General features: G+C 53.4%; 1 protein-coding gene across 1 annotated transcript in view; it reads right to left on the bottom strand.

Annotated features, from left to right (window-relative positions):
- Positions 1 to 18,600, bottom strand: part of PLXND1 (plexin D1) — a gene marked incomplete at its 5' end in the record, with an annotated part of 52,171 nt that extends 33,571 nt beyond the window's left edge. Inside the window, 11 exons of the mRNA XM_010181892.1 lie at positions 1,304 to 1,467; positions 3,265 to 3,358; positions 4,027 to 4,116; positions 6,454 to 6,558; positions 9,716 to 9,818; positions 10,540 to 10,648; positions 12,072 to 12,246; positions 12,976 to 13,105; positions 13,977 to 14,077; positions 15,729 to 15,860; positions 18,526 to 18,600. Of these exons, the coding sequence (XP_010180194.1) occupies positions 1,304 to 1,467; positions 3,265 to 3,358; positions 4,027 to 4,116; positions 6,454 to 6,558; positions 9,716 to 9,818; positions 10,540 to 10,648; positions 12,072 to 12,246; positions 12,976 to 13,105; positions 13,977 to 14,077; positions 15,729 to 15,860; positions 18,526 to 18,600 (1,278 nt within the window). The remainder of the gene's footprint in view (positions 1 to 1,303; positions 1,468 to 3,264; positions 3,359 to 4,026; positions 4,117 to 6,453; positions 6,559 to 9,715; positions 9,819 to 10,539; positions 10,649 to 12,071; positions 12,247 to 12,975; positions 13,106 to 13,976; positions 14,078 to 15,728; positions 15,861 to 18,525) is intronic.
- Between the last annotated feature and the right edge of the window lie 3 nt (positions 18,601 to 18,603).

Here is an 18,603-nt window from a genome sequence, read left to right as displayed (position 1 = left end):
GGGGCACCCACAGCTTCTCTGGGCCAGGGCCTCAGCACCCTCATAATGAAGAATTTCTTCCCAATGTCTCATCTAAATCTCCCCCCTTCCAGTTTAAAGCCATCACTCCTCATCCCATCACTCCAACCCTTGTAAAAAGTCCCTCCCCAGCTTTCCTGTAGTTGGTACTGGAAGGTGCTTTAAGGTCTCCCCACAGCCTTCTCCTCTCCAGGCTGAACCACCCCAACACAGCGGAGCCCTTCAGGACAAAAACAAGACAGAAAGTGTCCTGCTGCATTGCCCCTGCTCCAGGAGGGCTTTGCGAGGGCTTGTTTGCTTGCTTTACTCCAGAGGATTTGGATTTTCCAGCTACTCTTTGCTAAGGAAATAATGACAGAGCCCTGTGGTGCTCTGCGACCTGCACCGTGGTTTCCTTCCATTATTTTCCAGTGAGGTGCTGATAACACTCGATGTGTGTGGAAGGACAGGTTCAGGGGCCTCAGGGATGAGGGAGGAGGCAGGCAATGGGGGTCCCGCAGTCTGTCCATGCCGTGTTACAGCACCTGGGTTTTGAGCAGCCATTGCCACACACCACCCTAAGGACAGAAATCCCTACCCTTGCCCATGCTGATATCCACATTTGCTGTTTTGCCTCTTAAGCTTCTCCCTTCCTAGGGAGCTCATTTTAAGCTGTGCTCTATATAATTTCTTTGCCACATGTCAGGAACAAATTTGTAGGCTCATAATGCAAGCAGAACCCCAGATCCAAATGCCCCCAACACATATTCACTCGACTACAATTTAAATAAAACTCATTTCAAGATGCATAATGCCAAAAGGTCCCTCTGCCACTCCTCATCTCAGCAAAGCTGCAGAGCACATGTGCCTGGAGATAGGGCTCGCGTTTGCATTTCAGCCATGCTCCATTAAACGCTATTCCTGATAAGAATCCTGCAGCCGACCCCACAAAGCTTTCTCGCTTTTACCAACCCCATCTGAGACATTTTGACTGTGCTGGTGTTGTTTTTCCCACTAACACCATGAAGATCGGATCTCATCACTAGCAAGATGTCCTTGGCACCAGCTGACTCGACAGCATAGCAAGGCAGTGAATAATTCAGTGCTGGTCCTGACCCCGTCCTGCGCCAGGGACAACTTGCGGTTCTGGGAACAGCACAGCTGGTTTCACTCCTCCGCAGTGCCCACCACACCACACCACACCACACCACACCACACACCACACCACACCACACACCACACCACACCACACCACACACCACACCACACGTGTTCCTCGTGCCTCCCCGCCGCACCGGGGTCTCACCTTCTTGACCTCTGGCGCGGGGCAAACGTCAGACACGTGCTGGGGCTCAGAGTGCAGCCTGCAGCTGGAGCCACTCTCGCTCCAGATGCACCGGTGCCCCAGGTCCTCTCTCCCCAGGCACTGGGAGCAGTCGGTGCTCCCCGTCGCACAGTTGTACACCTCCACTAAAACACCGGAGAAACAGAAAATGTGAGCTCCTGGGCCTGAGAATTTCATAACTTTGCTTATTTTGGGGCAGCTGAACACCCCCAACTCCCACTCCCCGCTACATCAACCCAAGGAACATCCAAAATCCAGAGGAAAAGCAAAGCAACTGGCACATACAGCAAGAGGAGGCAGCGCTTGGCTGCCATCCTGAAGATTTCCCAGAAGGGCTGGGTGCTTGTTCTCACTGCAATATAATTTAGCACTTTCTTTTCCTTTTTCTTCCCCTTGAAAAACAAACAACACCCAAACTCAGGGCCCTTTGTCAATTTATGCTGCGTGTTTCCAACTCTCAGCATCCACACGGGAAGCTGCTTGGCAAAGCCGGCTCCATCCTGTTAGCAAAGCAATCACAGCACTTCCACACTCCCACAAAATCAGAGGGCTGCAGCGCCTCGCACAGCTTTCACCTCCTTTCCTTCCCCCACTGACCAAGGCCCCTCTCATTGACTTCTCCCTTCAGATCTGCTCAGCTCAGCATCCACAGCGCTTTTCTGCACCGCTCTCCCCTCTTCATTAGCGGCTGTCCCTGGTTACGTTTCCTCCCCAGCCCAAAGCCGGAGTGTGGGTATCCGCCTAGATAAACAGCCAGAAACACTCAGGAAACACTGCTTTCACACCCTCTTCCCAGAGGAGACGTTGCAAGAGAACATAAAACAAAGGAGCAGTCACATTTTGGACCTCTGTCTGCCGGAGGGTCTCGAGGCGCTTCATAAACCTTTAATGAACCCCTTGGCCCTCAGCAACCTGCCTGCACTTGTGGGAATGAACAGCACCAGGGAGCCTCCACCTCTTCACAAAAGATGGGTTTATTGCACCTTGCCCTGTGATCATCCAGCACGTTGCACTGCTCGGCTTTCCACCCGACAGCAAAGAGCCGGGATTCCTTCAGTGCATTGCCAAAACGCAGCTTACAATAAAAGCTAATAAATACTGAAACAAAAACCGCTAATAACGGTACTTCCATTAAAGATGCACACATTTCTAATTGGCCCAGCAGATCTCTGTCTCTGCCTGCTCCCTGATTTTCCTCGCACCAATCTGGTGAAGGCGAGGAGGAGCCAGTGCAGTTCAACGGTCCCAAAGGATCCCCAAATGTTCTGGTGAATTCAGACTGGTGCACACACAGTTTGCGTCAGGGAGCCCCTGCCCCACGTGGGAGGGGGATCCCACCACGTTCCCATTCCCACTCTGGCACCACCCACGCTGGGAGTCTGGGGTCTTCCTTCACACATCAAAACAGCTTTAGCCCAGACCTCCCGCCCCTCGCCTCAGGGTTACCCCTGCAGTCCAAAAACACTCTCTGCTTCCTGCAAGGCAGCCGTGTCTCATTCCTGCCTGTGCTGGCATTTCAAGGTTATTTCACCAGCACAAAGTGCTTTGTGAGATAAGCCTCCTTCATGCAGCGGGATTTACTGCAGGAAACCTTTTTATCCCTGGTCAGCACCTGACACCGTTAACATCTCCACACATTTTGCTCTTTCTCGGCACAGCAGGAAAGCTGCCAGCCCAGACTCTGGGGCTTGGCTTTCGCAGGGGGTGCAGGAGATGCCCGTGGGACCCGGCTGGGTCCTGGGCACACGTTCACATAAGACACTGCTTTGTGTAAATCAGTTTTTCTGCATGCACCTGAGACAAAGAACAAAGCTGTGCCCAACCGAGCCATGGGCTCTCCTGGATCTACAAACTTGGCCAGGATTTGAGAGGCTTTCGAGCTGACCGGACGAGAGCAGAATAAAAATATTTTCAGCTCAGACCTGTCATCGTCTCTGGACTGTCGATAAATCTGTCTGGTCTGTCCTTCAGCTGAAGGTTCACTGGGAAGAGATGGCTTTTCTCTGATGTGTGGAGCTGCACACACAAAAAAAAATAAACAAAACTTAGGAAATTCAGTAAAATATAGGTTCCACACGCACACTTCATGGATTAACATCCCTCGAGAGGCTTCCCTGACCACTGCTTCCCAGCACAGGAGGCTCTCGTCTCTAGCAGAGGGAAGGGGAAGGCTGTTTTCTGTCTTAGTTGCTTTGCTGAGGTTCCAGTGAAGGGCACTGGGGCACGGCCCAGTGAGAGCAGAGCCCTGCCTTGCTGCTGGTTTCAGTGGAAATGGGGCAAGCTAACACACCAGCCAGGCTGCGCATCTTCAGCGCTGGGCTATATACTGAGTACTGCGGGTTCCGTGACGGGAAGCGCTCCTGTCCAGCGTCCACCTGCAACGCTCCCATCAGGGGAGCCCAAACATTTGAAGCCTTTCAGAGGTGGGGTCTGCCCTGCAACAACCACAGCCCAGCCCTTGGTGAGTGTCTGAGCACTTTCTCAGGCCAATCCCTAGTTCAGAGTAAAAGCTACAGAAACAGCAACACTGAAAGGTGGCCAAATTTTTTGCCTGAACTCTCCCCTTCCAGAAAGACAAACAGGCAGCTCCTGCCTGAACCTCTGCAGAGCAGGAGCTGCTGCAGACACCCCCGGAGCAGACTCGGACTGACCACCCCCCCACACCAGCGCACGCGGAGCCTCACCAGCACGTGAAGACACTCCACGGTAGAGGTGTTCACCCAGCGGGCTTCAAAGGTCCTGTCCGTCCCAAAGTGGCACTCCAGAGCTGTCTCCTGGGGGAAGACAAGGGCTGAACGGCTGCAGCATCCACTTTGTGCCATGCTCCATCTCAGCCGGTGTGGCAGGTGCCACGTCCAACCCTGCTTCTGCCATCAATACCCAAGCTGTGCTTCAAGTCCACTGGGAGATCAGGGCCTAATACTGTAGGCGGGGCCGGGGTCTGTGCCCAATTCATCCTGTGCCATTACACACCCACACATACAATGGCTGCAGGCTGAGCATCGCTCCTGGAGCCAAGCCCTGTTCCTTGCTCTCGCCCAGCGTCTGCTGTCAAGCACCACAACCGGGCACAGGGCAGCCGGTCACGGAGCTGGGGACACGTGGCACAAGTAGACCAGGAGATGTGTCTGACCCACGGCACACAGGAGCAGGAGACAAGTCTGACCCAGAGCACACGTAGACCAGGAGACACATCTGATCCATGACACATGCGGAGCAGATGTGTCTGACCCACGGCACAGAGGAGCAGGAGATGTGCAGGTTATGCTCTGGTAACCCCCACTGTGGGTACTTGGGCTCCTCTGGACCAGGGGTGTCTGGAGCTCATGCTGCAATGCAGACCAAGAGCCAAGGTGGTACCAAGCCACCTCGCCCAATCCAGCCCAAACCAGCCCGTGATTTGGGCTCAAAGCCACCTTCCTTCTCCTCCCAACAACTGCACAGAGCAAATCTCTAATTCAAATGAGGACCCAGCTGAGAGTACGTTCAGAGGCAGATTTTCTTTGCTGTTTTCCTGATAACACAAGGATGATATCCTCCCCCGAGTTACTGCTGTGCCCCCATCCCGCAGGAAAAAATCCTATCTCCAAGCAGGTTGATGCTCCACCACTACTGAGGTCTAACTCCCCTTTGAAACCTGACGGATCTGATAAAAGACATGAAAGGAAGCTCCAGGCTCCTGGCAGGCAGCTGCTGGCTCAGCGAACACACAGGCAAAGGGGAACCTGGCACCTCCTCCCACACATTGCTTGTGCCCGGGCAGGTCCTGCTCCACAGGCAGCCCCCAGCCCCTTGCCCCCTACCTGGGCAGCCCCTCACAGCAGCAGAGGTGTCAGGGCATGCGTCTCCCATGCCCCGAGCTCTGTCGAGGCTCATGAGCTCCCACAGGGAGGAAGGAGTCGGGATCGCGCCTGCACATGTAGCGGGAAGAAGCAGGACTGCAGAGCCCCCAGCCACCCCAGTGCCTCGGCCCCTTTCCTGCCGACTGCATTTCCGACCAGGCCGCCTGCACCATCGCTTCCTCTGCAGCCACCTCAGCATCCTCAGAGGAAGGAGGATTTCTCGCCTTATTTTGCTGATTGCAGAAGGCACATCCTCCTTCACAGAGCCCAGACCCGTGCAGGAAGCACAGCCCCAGCTGGGGGCCAGAGCCGGTTCCCGGCCCACGTCAAGGGTGAGGTCTAGAACGGTGCCTGCACAGCCCTGCGCTGGGCAGCTCCACCAGCACTTCCATCCTCTACTTCCCTGCAGAGAGAGGGGCTGGGGGCTCTCTACCGCACCAGTGTCCTCCGCAAACTGGCCCCACAGCCCTGCTGAAGATGTGACCCAGAGTGACACAGGGTGGCTTTTGACAAATACCGGCACTGAGTCACTTTACCAGTGCCCAACCTCCCTGCCTCAAATTTCTCTGGTTCCTCCTGGCGTGGGACACATCTCCGAATGCACCACTTCATGTCCACTCCTGCTTTTGGCCCTATTACAATTTGCAAGCCAGAAAATTTCACATAAAGGATTTTTTTTTTTCCACAAAAAAATACTGCTCCACAGTGACAACCAGAAGTTAAGTTAAACCACATTTCCACGCTGTGCTCCGAGCAATGGCTCAGCCAGCACAGGGCTCTCTGCCCACACCACGGGGCCTGTCCCTCATTTCTGAGTGCAGGCCAGTGGGGCTGGGCTGGCACTTAGCACCGGGACAGCATGACACCGGCACATGCGGTGGTCCAGCAAACACCCACAGGGAGAACGGGAATTTTACTTCCCCCAAACATTTTGTTAGTGACTCTTTTACAAGGTGTATAAACCTCCTTTTCCCACCAAACACAAAAGCCCGTCACTAACTGCAGGAGATCCCTGGGGAACACCTGGACATATGAAGCATCCCCCTTCAGCTTTGCAATGAACCCCGCTCAGCATCGAGGAGGCTGCTTTCCCCCAGTGGCTTGTTGACACAGCGGTTACAGCTGCTAACACAAACTGGGACCAGTCCCACCACCCACTCTGAGGCAGACACCAGCTTGTCCGTACGATCCCTTGGCTGCCCTGTCCACCTCACTGCACACCAGCCTGGGCTCAACTGAACCTCCCCATCTCCCCAGGAACCCATTTACCTTGGAGAAAGTCGCGTTCGCCAGCAAGATCGTGATGTCCCGAGACACTCCCGTGGGCATTGGCTCCAGCATGACAGGTACGATTCGTGGACAGTCAATTTTCTTCTGTTAGGTACAAAACCAGACCAAAAAAAGAGAGGTTAGCTGGGTGCATGCTGAGCGTCCTCGAGGACGAGGCAAGAAGACACATCAGGGCCCATGATAAGATTAACTTCACTACAACAGTAGAGTCAGATCATGCTGTAACCCAAGAGAGTGAGCACCAAAATGGCACCGCGATGCACAGACCATCACACCACGAGGAACCTTCCTACCACATCACCAGCTTCACACCCAGTCCAGACTGGCAGTGCCTCAAAATCCATCCCTCGCCAACGCCAGATCACCACAGCACCATGGCCGGGTTTTGGCGGGGGACATCATGCGCCACGGCCCGGCGAGGGGAGGAGCGCAGCAGAAATGCCCTCGCTCCTTCAGGCTTCTCCAGCATGGGGACATGGCCGGTGCCTGGTCCCGGGCTGTGGGGCTGCCAAGCCTGTGCTTCATCCTCCTGTGCTGGAAAATCACTTATTCCCAGGTAAAAAGCACAGACACATGCACTCCTCAGCTGCTGCTCAGGGCAGCTCTCTCATTGCAGGCACCGAAATGTCAGACGCCAGGGCCAGAGTGACACTGAACGGAGGCCCTGCAGCCCGCAACGGCAAACCCACGGAGCTGCCTCACACACGGCACTGCAGACCCCCGCAGAGATTTCACTTTCCTGTGCCCCCCTGCGCAGTGTCACTTCAGACGTGTGCGGGGTCCGTGATGCACACGTGTGCGCAGGGAAGGCAATAACGAGCTGTGGGGGCTGCGGGAAGGGGCTGCAGCAGGAGGACGGCTGGAATGAAAGGCCTAAATGAAGCTGAAAAATGATTTTAAAAGGTCATCTGTCCCCCTGCTTTTGTTCTCACTTTAAATTGATGGCTCAGATACTGGAGCTGACTCAGAATTCAAGTCTGTATGACAAGCCCGTCCTGTTCTCTCATGAGATGTAAATCACACTGCAAAACTACAGCAAAAATGGAGCCAGATTCTCCACTGCTCCAGGGCATATCCAGACTAATGCCTTTGACAGTGGAGCCATTGGGGTAAAACACAACAAAATATTTGGTCCATTATGCAGAATAATTCGCAGCAGCTAAGATTTCCTTCTCGCTCGCACTAAGGTTACTCTGCTGATGGCAGTAACCCTGCAGAGACGCAGAGCTGCCCTCAGCGCTGGGGTGCCTGGCAGGACACGGCCCCCATGCCGGACACACAGCGAGCGGGAGGTTCCCCTCTTTCCTCCCCAGACCTAGCAAGGGGCCAAGGAAGCGTCTGAAAGTGCCTGTTTGGCGGTGGGAAATGCGCTTTGTTTGTGTCAGGACACTCATCTTAACCAAGCACAGTTGGTGTCGCCTAAACAGGGAGATTAAATAACAGAGATGCACGTGATAAGAGAAGTAAAACAACAAAGCAAAGCATCAGAGAGAGATTTCAGCCCCAAGCCTCTTCTAGGAGAATCAAAAGAGTTAAAATAAACCCAGCAGGACTACGGCTGAAAATTCATGCAAAAGCTCCTATGGCCTGGTGTGTCCTTGCGTGTCGCAGCAGCTGGCACAGCTCGCTAGATAAACACACTTTAGAGGACTGATTAACTTGTCGTCTTGCAGCCCCTTCTCCTGCTGTTCATCAGCAGCTAGAAATAGAGCTTTCCAGCTGATTATATCACTCAAGTCTGGATCAGGGCAAGGGACTGAATGTTTAAAATGCCGCAGATGAAGCTGGTGCGATGCCGGCTTCCCGATGGACCCGTTTCCAGGTGCTGCCATGCCAGCAACGGTTTGTTTACCGAGAGCTCTGCCTGCAGGAGGAGCACCATGTTTCCAGGGCTACAGAGCATCTTGTACTGCAGACCGCTCCCCGAAACCAGTGGGAAGAGCTCAGGAAGGCAGACATAAAACACAAGTGTGCCCAAACCCGGTGTGGCACCCAGCCAAACTGCACCTCTGGAGGAGGAGATCAGAGGTGAGGAAGCCAGGACAGTCGTGGTGATCTCTATGGAAGTACAGGCACCATTAGCCTTAAGGACAGGCACCACTAGCCTTAAGGAAGGACTGGCACAGTCATCCCTGCCAAGGGTAACCCTGGGTCTCACCATTGCTCGAGGCAACGGGAGCAGGGTGGGAAGACTGGGTGCAGCTCCCTAACATGCAGGTGGCGTTCCTTGATACCCACATCCACGACCTTAATTTTGTAATAGAGCCGCTATTCTCCGTGATGACAGGCATGAGTGTGAGGTGCTGGCACACTGTGGTCCCCCCATGGCTGAGCTGCAGGCCATGCAGCACCTCATCAAGGAAAAAGTCAATCCAGTAACGTGGCACCTTCTCCAGAAATCCCTTCGCAGCCCAAGCTCCTCCTCTCCATTTAATGAGGAACACACCGTGTACCAGCCATGACGAAAACGCATCCATGCAGGACCCATCCGCGGCAGTCCCCAGCCGCCCATGCAGCCCTGCCATCTGGCAGGGCTGACAGTGCCATCTGTGGCTTGCAGCCCCCTGTGCCGTGTGGCCCCCGTGCCCCGCAGCCCAGCACACTGCCCCATGTCCCTCCTGTCCCCTGCTCCTGCAGCTGCCCACCTTCTCCTCACGAGAGGGGAGTGGAGGCCAGGCCCGATCTCAAGGTCGAGCCAGGGGGTGTGGGTGGGACGGGCGGCTCTGACACGGGGCCCAGCTTTGCTGCAAGAAGCATGGGGAACGAACGGCTGGAGGGGCCAAGATGAGAGCAGAGTACCGGTGCCAAAGGGATATTCAATTTACAGTGTAAGAGCTTGGCTTGATTCTACGGCAGATTGATTGCTAAAAAGCCAATTTTATTTAAATTAACTTCAATTTAAATTTCAGAAGCAGGAACACGCTGAGCCTCTGGGTTATTAAAGCTATAATTTGGAAAGGGGCGATTTTCTCCTTTAGACGAGCACCACCAGTGGTGCTCCAGCAAATTATTAACATACCGCAACAGCCCGGTCAAAGCTACATGAATTGTAAAGCACTGCTATGTTTATGGTATTGCCCAAACCCTGGCATCCCAGGATGCAGAGAATACCCCGAAGCCACCCCTCACCCACGGAGCAGCACTGCCAACCCAGGCCTTTGGCTCCGTCCCCAGAAGATGGAAAACGACAGCTACAGCATCGCAATGAGGGCGGGCAGCAGGGAAATCTGAGGGTCCTTACCTTCATCTGCAGCGCATCGGCACACTGCGAGTGGTTGGAGACACAGGTGTAGGTGGAGGGACACCAGTGACACTGCCACCTGGTTGAGAGGCAGCTGGTGCACCTGCAACAGCAAGGGCACGCTGAGAAAAGTGGAATTTGGGCTGCTCAGGGGAGCCACACCTCAGCCCTGAGATCCATCCTCACACTGCGTTCAGTCTGAGGCCCAGAAAAACCCAGAGTTTTCTGAGGCCCAGAAAAACCCCTTCATGGCAGGCGCTGGGATGGGGACATGGCTGAACCCATCATCCTCATCATCCCCAATGCTGCTCCAAGGCAGCTCCGTGGCATCACCATGCCTGGCCCCAAGCCTTGGCAGACTGGGAGCCACTGGCTCCAGCTCCTCCCTTGCTTCATGAAAAACACTCTTTTTGCCCAAAATGCTCTTTCCCCCAAAATGCTCCTTCCCCACTGCCTGTCTCCCCAGGGAGCCAAGCAGGCTTGTGCCCAACAAAACGTGGCCCCCACAGCTTGTGCAGGGAGGAGGGATCGCTGGGGAGGCAAGCTCTGTTGCCTAAGGGTTAACAGAACAGGCTTTATATAAAAATATTATTCACGTTTAAAACACCCAACACGTCCAGATGGCTGGAGACGCTGCGAGGACCCTCCTTTGTGAATCCCTGGCAGCGCAGTCGCTCCCCCCTGCCAAATCCTGCCCAGGCCCCGAGCCACTGCCTATCAAGAAGGCCCCACCAACGCCGCACCAGGACCCTCGTCCGATGGCATGCGTCATCCTCCCGGGGTCACCCCCTGCCACCCGCGCCCGGCCACCACCGCACACTCACGCGCTCTTCGGGTAAATGTTCCCCGTTCTTTTGCAATCGTAGATGGTGAAATTGGCCCGGATGATGTTTTTGCTGTTGACCCGGAGAGCAGCTTCGACGACCACGTGGTCTGAGAGAACCAAGCCAAGAAGATTGGGTTGCAAGAGGCTCTCGCTTAGGAGGCAAGACAGACCCTCGGGAAAACAAGGCTAAATCTGATTTGTTTTCTCTAGGGCTTCCTCCGAGCTGCATTTCAGAGCTTGGACCATTCATCTCTTGCCCTCTGACTTTCAGCTCTTCCCTCTTAAATCAACGCTTTGCATCACCCTCACCAGAAAAGAACACTGCGACTTTCAGCAGAAAATTCCAGCGTGTTGTGCAAGTGTTAATTAGCAGAGTTAATTATTGTCTTCGCTTACAGTTGGTGCTAAATGGTATTTTAAAAAAATGTGGTAATTAAAACATGTTAGGTATCATGTTTTAAAACCCCGCTCACTTTCCCCATGACAACAAACCCACAGAGGAGAGTGGAAAACCCTTTTTTGGCTACTTAACAGGCTACGCTGACTCCCCCTCCCCCAAAATTGCTTAATCTTTTTTTCTTTGCGATTTTGCCATATAAGCACCAGGGACAAGAGACAATGCCTCTTTCAGAATATGTACAATAAATCAGCGCGTTGGATTCCAGAAATTCATTTGGACATTGCCGAAACCAACAATACAGAGCAGTTAACGATCTCCCATTCTTTGGGCAGCTAGGGCGGAAAAACAACGCAGCTTTATAAAGTTGCCTATGAAAAGTTGGATTTGTCAAAAGGACTGGTTAATTCTCCTCCATCTTCAATAGCGCATTCACCCCAGGCTTGAGAGATGGAGATTTAACAGCGCCCAAGCCTGGAAGGAAGCATTGACCTTGTCCCAAGGAGCCATGAAACGGGGCCGTCTCCATCGCCACGTCAGGTGGCTCCAACCTGCAGATGCCCGTCACCTCCTGAATGCAGCCCCACGGGGCCTCAGGGTGGGCACCTCGCTTGGGACCACCTGAAAACAGGGGGGACCTCGGTCTGGCTTTTAATTGCATAAAGGGGATCAGGAGTTTCTGAGCTGCCCTTAGGTACGCGCTTGCTCTTCCTCCAGAACTTCTCCTGAAAGGTAGTGCATGTTCGGAAGGAAATCAAACAAAAGCAACTGAAAATATCAATACAAGTAGCAGCATTATTTCCCAAGGGATAAAACTTTTTTTTTCAGTACTTATTAAAACTAAACCAGAAGCTCTAACCAGATAAATCTTCACAAAATAAGTACATGAACTGGCTTTTAAAATCTGACGTTTAAGACAAAAATTGATAGATTTGAAGTACTGTCAATGCATGTTAAGATGGTGAAACTCCCACGCTTTAAAGTCATATGCCCTATAAAACAGTAGCAGCTTGGGTCTTTTCTCCCTGTATGCATTATCTGCACACACAATTGGAAGCGGGAAAAAAAAGCCTATGAAAAATTATGTCCACAGAAGTGGTTAGAATGAACCAAGCTTGTTTTCCTCTACATACCTTGGTCATCTGGAAACGTTGGGTATTTCTCACGGGGGAGTAAACTGCAGTAAATGAACTGGTTCACATAATCTCCAGCAACTCTGGCTACCGTATGGATATTATTTCCATAGTCACAGGAAATATTTGTCCCATTCAGGTTTGGGATAGTCCCGTTTATTTGTATTATCAGGGCCTACATTTGGAACAAAAAATAAATCAGTTATTACGACAGAATTTAGAATTTGTCCATGTTTTACAAGATTTTCATAGGCTGGCGCCTCAAAAGTAAGACCACAAAGAGCCGTTTTCTTTCACTTTATGCACTTTGAACCCCAAAAGCCACTCGCACAGAAACCCCTGCTTCAGCAGCCAGAGCCCTGTCACTGTGATGCCCGGCAGCTGCAGCTGTCCCCAGACCCCAGCCCAGGGCTCCATGGGAGGGAACAGAGGTGCAGACATGGAGCCGGGTCCCGTGGGACCCCTGCCCAGCTCTGCCTGTGCTCTGCCCCGGCTGCCGCCTGTTCACAAGTGATTTCCCCACACCGGTGTGGGACAAGAGCTTTGGCACAGAGATCTTTGGCAGTGGGAGAGGGTTTGTCTTCAAGTGAAAAATACTTCCCAAAAACATTTAAAATATCACTAAAATATTGTTTAAAATAGTAACAATACAAAACCAGAAAATGAGCTGATTTAGCTGTCTGCAGCTGATTTGCATTTTGAAATTTTGCCAATCTCTCCCATGCGTTCAGTGCAGCAGCCTCATAAGCCCGGTTCCTCCCGAAGCTCAGCACCCGCTGCCCACAGCAGAGCCATGTGGAGCTGTGCCACAGCGCCAGGGGTATGGACACTGATCAGCCCCGAGGGCAGGTAATGACTCAATGGGACACGGCACTGATTAACTCGGTAGCCCCACCAAACGCACCGGGTTCTCCTTGTCAATATTGATCTCGGGCTCCAGGATGGTCATGGCCGGGCACTGCTGCACGCCTTCGCTTGTGCTGGCCCAGAAGTTGGCCTCCGTGAAGTTTGTGCACTCGTGCTGCAGGGAACACCTGCAGCGACAGGGGAACATGATTATTTTTAAAACGGGTCATAAAAATGTCAGCTTCCTCGCGAGGGAAGATCCTGAGAAAACCCTGTGCCCACATCTTTTCCCCATCCATACAGCCAAGCCTAAAGCATTGCTGCTATATTTTGAGCGTGGCGGTGCCACAGTGAGCGCACGCCCACCAGCACCAGTGCAGCACCAGGATCCCGGATCCCGGTGAGCAGGAGCCGGGCTGAACCCAGAACCGAGAAGGAGAAGGCGACATTTTGCCCAACTTCTTTGGTTCGTAAACACAGAATCTAATTTTGTAAATCCCTTTCTGAATGTTGTCTCCTACTCAAAAATTATAATTCCAAGGGCAAATGTCTGTCTTTATCAGGGTGCTGGCTGTCTCAGTCCCATGGTTGGTTGAAATCCTGGCTCTGAGAGCATTCCAGCCATTTGAGACCAGATGCATTTTTAAAAGCACGCATGATCCCGGATCCCGGTGAGCAGAAGCCGGGCTGAACCCAGAACCGAGAAGGAGAAGGCGACATTTTGCCCAACTTCTTTGGTTCGTAAACACAGAATCTAATTTTGTAAATCCCTTTCTGAACGTTGATTGTCTCCTACTCATAAATTATAATTTCAAGGGCAAATGTCCGTCTTTATCAGGGTGTTGGCTGTCTCAGTCCCATGGTTGCTTGAAATCCTGGCTCTGAGAGCATCCCAGCCATTTGAGACCAGATGCATTTTTAAAAGCACGCATTTCATAAGGAATGGACAAAGACTAGCAGAAATGTGACTGTGTGAAGTACAGAAGGCACCAGAAACCCCTGCCCAGGGGGCCAGAGCCCACGCCAAGGCGCGCTGGGACACAGCCAGTCCAGTCCTACCTGGTCTCCATGGTGCACCACCCACAGTAGGCGTCGGCGGCAGTCAGGCACTCCGTGCACGTCAGATACTGGTCACAGGCAGCCACCTTCACCCGCGTCATCTGCACGACAACAGCACAACCACCTCAAAGTGCTACACCGACACAGAGACACCTGGCCTCACCGGGATGCACCGGCACGGCCACGCATAGCTGGTGATGGGACACCGCCACCCGGGGCTGTGGCACCCGTGGCTGTGGCACCCCTTTGCATGGACCACACCTCACAGAACGGGCAATGGGGAACAGACCCTGGCCCTGTCACCCTGCACCCCACACCACTCACAGGCGGGGGCTCTGTGCACGACCAGCACCAGGAACAGTGCAGGTCGCCCAAGGGATAGGGCTGCTGGTGCCAGCAAAGTCAACCCCATGGGGTGCACGGCAGCGCTGAGCCGCACTGCTCCTTTTCAGCCAGCTCCATGGCAATAGACGTGTGATGGTGGGGCTGTGGAGAGCAGCACTGCACCTTTCAAACGTGATACACAGCTCGTTCCTCCCTGTGAAAAGCTCTGGCTCAGACCTGCAGAAAGCGCCTGGCCAGATAGAGCTGAATGCTCTCCGATTGCTTATGAAACGAGCAGAAAGCAAAACCACTCTGGAAACCTTAATTTGTAAAGAAATCAAACAACCTCTGGGGACCTGCGCGGCAGGAGCAGTCAGAGGAAAGCACATGTCGGTTTCTACTTTTTCCTCCTGTAATTTCTAAACATTTGGCAAGGAAAACTGAGTGTTTGGACCAGCAGGGACTGCCGGTGAGGCACAGAGAGCCCTGAGCTCCCACCAGGTGAGTGCACCCCAGGCCAGGGGCCCCATGGCCTGACCCCACAGCACATCGCTGCTCCCAAACCCTGCAGTGTTCAGCACCCCCAGCTCCATCCAGCCCCTGGGGACTTTCCCAGGGTGCTGCTTCCACCAAGGAAACATAATCTGTTTTATGGGAAAAGAAAGAGATGGAGGAGAGCATCTCTGGGTGTGTTATCACGCCAAGCACGATGCACAGCCCAGCCCAGGAGCTGAGATGGGGCAGTCGGGAACATCAGCTAAAGAGGTCTCCCGGGAGGGCTCTGTGAAACAATAGCGACTGATCTGCGGGGAATCAGGGCTCGGAAAACACGAATGCGACACACAGCATTTGTGGTTGTGCATCTGTTTTGACAGATTAAAACATAATTCAGGACAAAACACCAGCGCCTGGAGCACTGGGCTGGCGTCTCCCTCCTCCGCTCACATGGGGAGACGAGCCTGTCTGTTCCCACCCCACAGAGCCCCACTCCCGCAGCCCTCCTGCACCAGGCCCACCAGAAACCCCCCAAGGACAACCTCCGACAGACTTCTTGTCTGCAGGATCTCCCAAAAGCCTCCTTAACGACCGTGTACCCTGATTTTAAGATTTCTCTACAAGAGCAACCTGTGCTAATTTCTACACTCCCGTAAGCAGGATCAGTTTTGGTATCTTTCACTCTCCCTTTTACCCTGCCACACAAAGCCCGAAAAGCCGTTCTGCTTGACGTGAGCCCCTCTCCACCCAGGAGAATGGACAGGCAGGGGTAGCCCCCGAAAGCTCTCTTACACCCCAGCCAAAGCTCTGAACTCCTTGGCTCTGCCCATTAATGTTAAAGCAAATTCTGTTTTCCCCTCCTGCTCCCAGCTTTGTGCTGAATGCTAAGTCAAATGCACAGTGCTGAAAGAACTACCATGGTGAAGATCTCACCTGATAGGAGGTCATCAGGTAGAGGTAGGTGGGATCAGAGGGGTCAAACTGCATGATGGGGTGCACAGGCTCTCCATAGGCCACCGATATGGACCTCCTGCTAATAACCTTCATGGAGCTGTCCAGGTTAATCTGCAGGGAGAAGAAGCCACTCATTGAGACCATTTTTCAAACACTATGGGGAAAAGATTATTTTTCCTCGGTTATAAACAAGAATCAAAGTGGTATCTCACGCTGTTCCACATCTTCAAGCACTGTAAATCTCTGTTTTTACTGAAAAGCCAGCTCTGCGCTCCAGGGAAGGCACTGAGTGGTGCAGGAAGCCCAGGCCATGGCCAGAGCCCTGCTCAGTGGTGAACCCTCGCAGCCCTCGGCCCCTCTGTTGAGAGGCTGCTGTGAAACTTCTTGTCAGAGGCTCTACCCCTGCATGGCGGTTTCCAGCCATGGCAATGTCACTCCTGCTTCACCCCAAGGTGAGTGGCACCAGCCCTCATCGCACGCAGATGTAAATTGCTGTTACAGACAACATCGCATTTCCACAGCTTAATGAAAACGAGTGGAAGCCAGCGCAGGGGCTGTACAGCATGGCCTTCCCTGCTCATTTGAAAAATAAGTGTTGTCATTCCCAGCCAAAAGCAGCTTTTATCCCCACTAACTGCAGAAGACCATGGCAGCTGCCGCAAGAGCCAAAGCCCACCTTGCCTCATGAATCACCAGCCGAAGCACTGGCAGTGATGGAAGAGGCTGCGAAGCATCAGACTGCCTCTCAGATCCCTGAATGCCTTGGCATTTGACTTGAAAACTCTGCAAATTAAATGTGGCGTTGCTGAGAGGAAATAACAATAGGGCTACACAATTTTGTGTGACAGTCACTTTTCTGCTTAAAGCAGAAACGGAGTGAGGAAAATTCCTACCTCCTCACCAGGCAGGGGAGGCAATAATAGTAAGGACCAAGCGTGCCTTTGCTCTCTAAAGTCTGGATTAATTAATTAACATAGGATTAATTAATTCTTACACTCGAGCAGCACTGACATGTCCTAGTAAGATAGCACACGCTCAAAGCAGAGGCTTCCCTCCGCTAAGAACTGTACACAGGCAGTGCTGCTATGCAGGAAAAGAAGGGAACTGCCATTATCCCTGGCCATGCAGGAGCTCAATAATTCGCCTGGGATCACCCAAGGCGCCCACAAACTGAGTCCTGACATCCACCATTCAGCTGTGTGACCATGCCCTCTCCCATCGTGCTGAGATCTGCTCTGCATCGGCTGTTTGAGGCACCATCCTTGTGCCCCTCTGCCTCAGAGTCGTTCACCCCGTTTCCCTGTGTGTGCCCCTGAGCCCCCCACAGCGGAGCAGAGAGGCAGAGACCACCATTCCCCAGAGAGGCAGAGACCACCGTTCCCCTGGCTGGGGCGTGCGGGGGAACAGGAGCTGCACCGGTGAGAGCAGGAGGGGCTGGGGTCCTGGGTGACTCCCACGCAGCACCTTGTCCAGGCTTGGACATGGGGGCTCTCCAGAACAGACCCTGCACATCCTGTCCCCTTCGCAGGTGTCGCACCCTGCACCTTGCCCTGGCCATGCTCCCCAAGTGCTGGTGGTCCTTTAATGGCGCTGGTAACGGCCCTAACGAAGTGACCGTCTGCAGCCCATCTGATTAATTCCCCATACTGACCCCTGGCAGCCATAATTGCTGCTGGCAGGAGCCGGCCAAGCGCCATTCCTGCCCCTTTGCTGTCTTTTCTCAGGCAGCAAATCTGAATGATAACTCCCGTAAAGGATCTTGTATCCCGTGCCAAATAACAAGGAGCCCCGAAGGTAAAAGGGCTTCTGGTGGTGCAGCTGTGTTGCAGAATTAGATTAGAGCTATCTGAGCAAATTACCCCAGCGAAGGGTGGCCAGGAGCCTCTCCCTAATGGAGGCTCTGCAGATAAGGCTGCTTTCTGAGCTGGCGATGGAGGCAGAGCTGTCGGTGCTGTGTGAATGTGGCTGCGCTGCGTGTGGCACTGCCGGGGCTCCCCCACCCCCGTGAATTACCTGTCCCTGCGGGCACAAATCAAAGCGTGAGTTTCTCTGTGATTGCTCCTACGTCTCTGCCAGGAGCACTTGGACGCAAGGGAAGAGATGGGATCGGTTTTCTTCTCTCCAGGCATTTTGATCCAATATTGCACATTACGCACCACGCGTTCCAGGCTGAGACACAGCAGGGATCAGCCATGTCTCTGCCCCAGGGCTTTCCTCCCCTCTCCTCTGTGGACTTTCGATGCTGGGAGCTCACCAAACTGGTGTGGCTGCTGGAATCAAAACTTCCTTTGGCAAACATCAGGTTACTGAAACCTTGGCCTTGCACCTTGGCTCCAGAGCCAGGGCACTGCGTCGCCCTGCGCCGCCTTTGGTGCAGCGTTTAAAACAGCTACTCCATTGGATGTGTGGATTCACACCTGCTTGGGACCTGGCTGTGATGGAGCATTTCAGTGGTTCCCCTGTCTACGTGGAGCCTTCAAAAGCCACCTCCTCAGTGGGTGAATTTATTAGAAGAGCTGTTAATAATTAAATGCTGCGCAACAACGCTTCCAGCACAGGGTTCATCAAGAACACCCGTGGTCACCCTGAACAGTAATTAACAGCCGCCGGGCAGCACACATCACTGCAAGATTAACGGCAGCGCTCAATTACTTCTTCGTTGCCAAACGACAGCAGGTGCTGACCAAACCCAACGACAGACGCTGTGCAGAGCAGAGCAAAGGTGTGGGAGGGGATGCCCCCCCACCCCCCATCCCTGCCCCCTGGCCCCACTTGCCTTCAGGAGTCCTCCGCTGGCCGTGCCCAGGAACACCACAGTGTAGTTGTGCACGCTGGCCACTGCCACCGCCGTCAG

The sequence above is a fragment of the Mesitornis unicolor genome, unplaced genomic scaffold, assembly GCF_000695765.1.
Source record: "Mesitornis unicolor isolate BGI_N332 unplaced genomic scaffold, ASM69576v1 scaffold19653, whole genome shotgun sequence".
NCBI lineage: Eukaryota > Metazoa > Chordata > Aves > Mesitornithiformes > Mesitornithidae > Mesitornis > Mesitornis unicolor.
Note: the sequence above shows the minus strand (reverse complement) of the source record. Positions and strands in the feature narration are given on the sequence as shown.